The 6,175-nt window shown below is 42.3% G+C and overlaps 1 protein-coding gene across 1 annotated transcript in view; it reads left to right on the plus strand.

The window, feature by feature from the left end:
• The first annotated feature begins 1,943 nt into the window (after nt 1-1,943).
• The window catches only part of rin1b (Ras and Rab interactor 1b), a 24,781-nt gene continuing 20,549 nt past the window's right edge, over nt 1,944-6,175 (plus strand). The window contains exon 1 of the mRNA XM_056575976.1: nt 1,944-2,034. Coding sequence (XP_056431951.1) covers nt 2,030-2,034 — 5 coding nt within the window. The 5' untranslated portion in view covers nt 1,944-2,029. The remainder of the gene's footprint in view (nt 2,035-6,175) is intronic.

Raw genomic sequence — 6,175 nt, forward strand, 5'->3', positions numbered from 1 at the left:
CATTACAGTGGTGGTTACCAACCGGTAAAAAAAAACAGCAATCCTGCTGTTTTGAGTCCTTCTGTTGAGGGTTCTGCTGCATCTAGGATGTGGGCTTGCGGGCAGACTCCCTCATGGCTCAACATCTTTATACTTGCTCAAGGGGTTGGGGGGGAGCCCCAAATGTCCTAAATCGCTTCCAACGCCCCTGTCTAATATTGCCTACTGTACATGGACGGCTGCCGTGACAGAATGACATTTTGTCAGTCACCATCCGATTAGAACACAACAGCATATGGATATTGGATAGTTATTGTGTTATTTTTTTAAGTAGGCCTACTGAGGTACAAGTGTCACCAACAGCTCCCAGCCTGACAATTGGATTTTTTTTAACAACTTTTTTATGAAAAGAATAGGCTACTGTAGTTAGTTCATGTCATCTTACATCTTAACGCGTACAAATAAACGTTGCGAATAAGAGTGGTTTGGAATTTACCATTTTAAGAGGAGGTTGATGCTCCTGCTTGATGCAATATGACATTTCATGCAGTCATTATCATTGTATCGTGATTGAGGACACACTGGCAGACACTGCCATCTACCGTACCAGGACACCTTCTCTGATACTTAATGATAACGATCGCAAGCAGCGCCATCAAGCGGATATATGCGGTAACAACTTGAAGCTGGCAGGATCCAAAATAGGTAGGCCTCAATCAGTACCTAGGCAATTACCCTTTTACAATTTTTGTTCTTGTCTATTGTTTGCCTTTATGTTCAATTCGGAGGCTTTCAGCCAATGACAGTACAGCCTCCGTTGATGTATCATAGAAACCAATATACAATATAACCAAATTCCAATTATCATGACCAAAACATGACCAACCCGAAATTAAAATAGCCTAATGTATGAATTAAGTATTAAAACCATGCATCACATGACAACATCAACAACAAGACCAATGAATATGACATTTTCTTGGTAAAGGATTGTACAAAAAATTCAAGTGTCTTTGTGTGCGTGTGTGTGTGCATGTTCGTGTGTGTGCATGTGCGTGTGTGTCTGCGTTCGTGTGTGTGTGTGTGTGTGTGTGTGTGTGTGTGTGTGTGTGTGTGTGTATGTGTGTGTGTGTGTGTGTGTGTGTGTGTGTGTGTGTGTGTGTGTGTGTGTGTGCGTGTGCGTGTGTGTGTGTGTGTGCGTGTGTGTGTGTGTGTGTGTGTGTGTGTGTGTGTGTGTGTGTGTGCGTGTGCGTGTGCGTGTACGTGTGTGTGTACGTGTAGGGTGTGTGTGTGTGTCGCATGCAGATGTTTCAGCGTTGTACGCAGTGGAAGACAGATTGGAGGGAGTTGTCCGCGGACTTTGTGGGGGTAGTTGGGGGTTGAGAACACCACGCGCGGTGTTGCTGTGTGACTAGTGGCTTCAGATGCTCAAAATTTGAAATGCGCTCTTCCAGTGCCGTTGTCACACTGCTCTGCGCATTCTTGACAAGAACATTCTCCCGGCGAGAGACTTGCAGCCAGGCGTGCCTCCAAAGCGTTCCTATGCTGCTTTCTTGCTGAGGCTAGTTGTTTGAGTCAGAGTGTCGCCCGACGCTTCGTTGCTCGGACCCGTTACCTGTATTCACCTTCACAAGGTAGGTGTTTAAAGTTATTGTCATTTTGTTATTTAAGTTAAAGTGATGTGGAAGTTGCATTTAAAGAGAGCATTGTTATTTAAGAAAGACGCAGTGGTGGAAAAAAAATCGGATACAGTATAGATCCATGACTGATTATAGACACATGACTGACTGGTCAATGGTCATTAGTCATGTATCTAAGAGCCGGCGCACGCGCGGGGGCGTATCCATGTATTCTTTGCACCACTTTGAAGAGCTCAAGTTCACGCGCGTTGGTGTTTGTTATGATTGGACATGCGGTCAGTGGCGCCCAGTGACGTAAACAACATCCTCTTGGGTTGAAGCGAAGCCTACCTTTTCCGCCTTAATGAGTAGTTCCGACCGTTGACTGATTCACAGATGTATCCACATGTAACGTGACTGCAACTTTGATAATGTGGTAAGGATATCTGAGTTATGGAATTTGGTCAATGCAAAATTCAATTCATTCACTAATTAATTATTTAGAGGGTGGGTGGGGGCGGGCGGAGGTGGTGAGAAAAAAGTTTGGCGGTAATGGATGCATGTGTGGCTAATTGGTTAGCAGCTGAAAGGGGGAGTGAATAGCGATATTCCCCATAAAGCGTTGTAGCTAGGCTTTGTTTGTGTGAATGTTGATTTTTGTTATAATTGTCACATTGTAATTATGTTCATAAAAGTAAGCCTTCCGTCACAACGTCAATCTTACTTAAGCCTCAACCGCGAGTTTCTAGATCATTTAGCTTTTTCAGCGTTTCCCCGGCATAACGTCTCATTAGCCAAATTAGCCTCTTCAACAAGGTGAGCGGCTCAGTTTCCCGACACTCAGGGTATAGAGAATGTATCTCACCCAGTGGGTTGTTACGTAACTTGGTACGTAAAGAACCCATCCTGCCTGCGTTGGAGTAGGACTACATGTGATAATTCCACCCCCGTAATTTCGAGAGAGAGAGAGAGAGAGAGAGAGAGAGAGAGAGAGAGAGAGAGAGAGAGAGAGAGAGAGAGAGAGAGAGAGAGAGAGAGAGAGAGAGAGAGAGAGAGAGAGAGAGAGAGAGAGAGAGAGAGAGAGGAGAGAGAGAGAGAGAGAGAGAGAGAGAGAGAGAGAGAGAGAGAGAGAGAGAGAGAGAGAGAGAGAGAGAGTTCTGACATGAGAGCGACTGAGCGAGAGATGGACAAAGACTTTATTATTTGTTGCCTTGTATTTAATCATATTATCACCTACTTATTCTCTAGGGGACGATAGAGACCGATATATTCAACAGCTGTAGCACACAAATAAAGTCTGCAAATGTGGGAGGTGGGATGATATGTTAATTTTGACGGTAGCACGACAAAATGTGTGATTTTGTATTTATGTATGGTTGTGTGTGTGTGTTTGTGTGTGGTGTGTATGTTGATATATATGTGTTTCTATGTGTGTGGGTGCTTCCCTTTTACATATACAGTATGCATTCGTTAAACCATGTGTGTGTGTGTCCTCACGCATTAGGTGAACTGTATGTGTGTGGGCAATTGTGTGTTGTAATGTGTGTCTGTGTGTTTGTGCATGCGTTTATGTGTGTGTGTGTGTGTGTGTGTGTGTGTGTGTGTGTGTGTGTGTGTGTGTGTGTGTGTGTGTGTGTGTGTGTGTGTGTGTGTGTGTGTGTGTGTGAGAGAACTGGGGGGGGGGGGAGCATCGGGCTGTGTGTTGAGTAGGAGTGTGATCACACGACACCCCCACTATGACGCTCCTGTACAGAGATGGGACGCGCTAGAGTCCAGGAGACCAGCTCCCGGGTGCAGACCCACAGAGACCAGATACCTGTCCCGGTGACTTCTTCAATCCACCCATCTCAGTCCCATTCTGGAATCAAGAGGGGACATGGAAGCCGCAGCTAGATGGACTACTCTGGCTCGTTCTAGAACATTTTCACAATGCATTAGAAATTTTGTTATTTCAAGGATGTACACCCACCAAGGATGGGTGTACAGGTCAAGTGAATGTAGAGGTCAAAGATATTTAAGTGTAGTATGAGGTCACGTCAGAGATGGTTAAGTGCAGTATGAGGTCAGAGATTGTTAAGTGTTTCCCCAAGGAAATTACTAAGTCAAGGGTGGCTTGGGGGGTGCCGCCGCCGTTTCAATTCCATTCAAAAAGCTTTATGGCACGACTATCGTGTGAACAGTATTACCAATGCATTATTTATCCATAACCATACAGTGCTGAGGGAAACACTGAAGTTCAGTATGAGGTCAAAGATGGTTAAGTATAGTATGAGGTCAGAGATGGTTAAGTGTAGTATGAGGTCAGAGATGGTTAAGTATAGTATGAGGTCAGATGATTAAGTATAGTATGAGGTCAGAGATGGTTAAGTGTAGTATGAGGTCAGAGATGGTTAAGTATAGTATGAGGTCAGAGATGGTTAAGTTCAGTATGAGGTCAGAGATGATTAAGTATAGTATGAGGTCAGATGATTAAGTATAGTATGAGGTCAGAGATGGTTAAGTGTAGTATGAGCTCAGAGATGGACAGACATATGTATGAAGTCAGAGATGTTTTAGGATGTGGTCAGGTGGTTAAGTTTATGAAATTGTTTGGTTCTTGGCCTTGCTCAGGATCTTGGCTGAAAGAGCAATGCATCATGGGAATTGTCACCAGAAAAGTCTTTGATGTACCCGACTGAATCTAGCAGGATAGACAGCAAAAGGATATGTACTTCAGAACATATCCTGCTTTCGAATGACTCGGGGATCAGCATTACGAAAAAGACACACCTGTCGAATGATGTGACACAATAAAAAAATATTTGTCAAAGACTTTACATTCTCACGATACGCCAAATGACTGTCTAATGACTATCTGAATGTCTGAATTTTATCTATTATCAGTAATTGTATTACCCAGTAATAGGATAATGGGATCATGAGTCTTTATGAATTTTAGGAGTTGACATTGAATTGAGAGCATATGTTGTATTTTCTCCAGGGTTAACTTTGCTGTAACTCAAAATAGAATTAACGAATAACGAAATAATTTTCAATCCTACTACCAAAAACCAACTTATTGTAGCTCTCATTAGGAGCAGCCATTACTTATCTATGTTTTATATATATATATATGTTCGATTTAAAAGGTGACTCCTTTTGAATAGGAAAACTTGCAGTATTTAGCAATCGTGTGTTGAGAATATTAGCCTGAAGCAGCTATGAATGTACAGCTATATATATCTTAATGGCCGGGCTGATTGTCACATAGGCTCTTGTCCTGAGGCGGGAACACGCAAGTAGCCTGAAAATGTCAGACTGCCTTGTCATTCAATATCAATAAAGTTTGTAAAGTAAGTCTACTCTAAGAAAAAAATTCAGCAGGATACACGCCGATTCTGCTGAATGATATATGTGGTTGAATTCCCCGCACTGAAGCTAGAATGTTTTTCATAGATATCTTTATATCATCATTGTTAGCCCACTTTGTTTCCATCAGGCTCTCCACTTGGGAACAAAGTACTTTTCAAGAGATAACCGTTAGTCACTCTCGCTCGTCAAAACCCTCTGATATTATCTAATCGAACGCTCTTCTTTTCCTAAAACAAATGTGCACTTGGAGTGCTCCTCCTCATGACAAGTTACCCATCATTATTGTGGTGAGTCACTCGCTGACTCAGGTCGGTCCAAACGGGGTACTACTGGTCCCAGACACACACACGCACGCACGCACACACACACACACACACACACACACACACACACACACACACACACACACACACACACACACACACACACACACACACACACACACACACACACACACACACACACACACACACACACATACACATACACAATCCCAGACTCACACTCATCAGAAGGTTGAGGTTCTGGCTTGATTGCAGGGGTCAGTTAACAATGATTACCCTTATTTCATCACTTTTGAATTATGAATTTATTTTCTAATTCATAATATATTCACCATTACAGGACACCAGAGCCGAGATAAGCTTAATTTCTTGAAAAAGAGAAGGAAAAGAAAAATGAGAGGTAGAAGTATTTATTAATGGATCTGAAACAGAAAAGCAACAGCTTTGGAAACTACAGGTGCTGCATTGGTCTTTTTTTTTTCTGATAAATGACTAAAAGCATGAATGTGTCATCAAAGTGACTAATTTGAATTGATTGGCAAGGAGGAGATAAACTGCCCAATCATCTTATTATTACGACACTAGATAGTAGTACTATTTTGCAAACAGTGGGATGGTGTGGAGCATATTGGGTACGAGCTAAGTATTACACAAACTTTTGGCGTGTATGTTACCTGGCAACAAGCAGAGAACACACACTCGATAAGGAGAGTTGTCCATGCCAGTTTTCTCATTTATCTTTTTACTTCCCTTGATCAAGAAAATATTTTTTATCATGGTTCCTTTCTGAAATAACAACTCGTTTTACTCAAGATGAGTGTTGAAGCTGCATTTATGAGGATAAATACCTCTGTAGGCATCGATTCAGTTCAATGTTCTTTAGTCCTAGAAAAGCAATAATAAGGTAGAGCATGCTTGTACTAACTTTGTAGACAATCAAGT

The sequence above is a fragment of the Gadus chalcogrammus genome, chromosome 17 (genome assembly GCF_026213295.1).
Source record: "Gadus chalcogrammus isolate NIFS_2021 chromosome 17, NIFS_Gcha_1.0, whole genome shotgun sequence".
Classification (NCBI taxonomy): Eukaryota; Metazoa; Chordata; class Actinopteri; order Gadiformes; family Gadidae; genus Gadus; species Gadus chalcogrammus.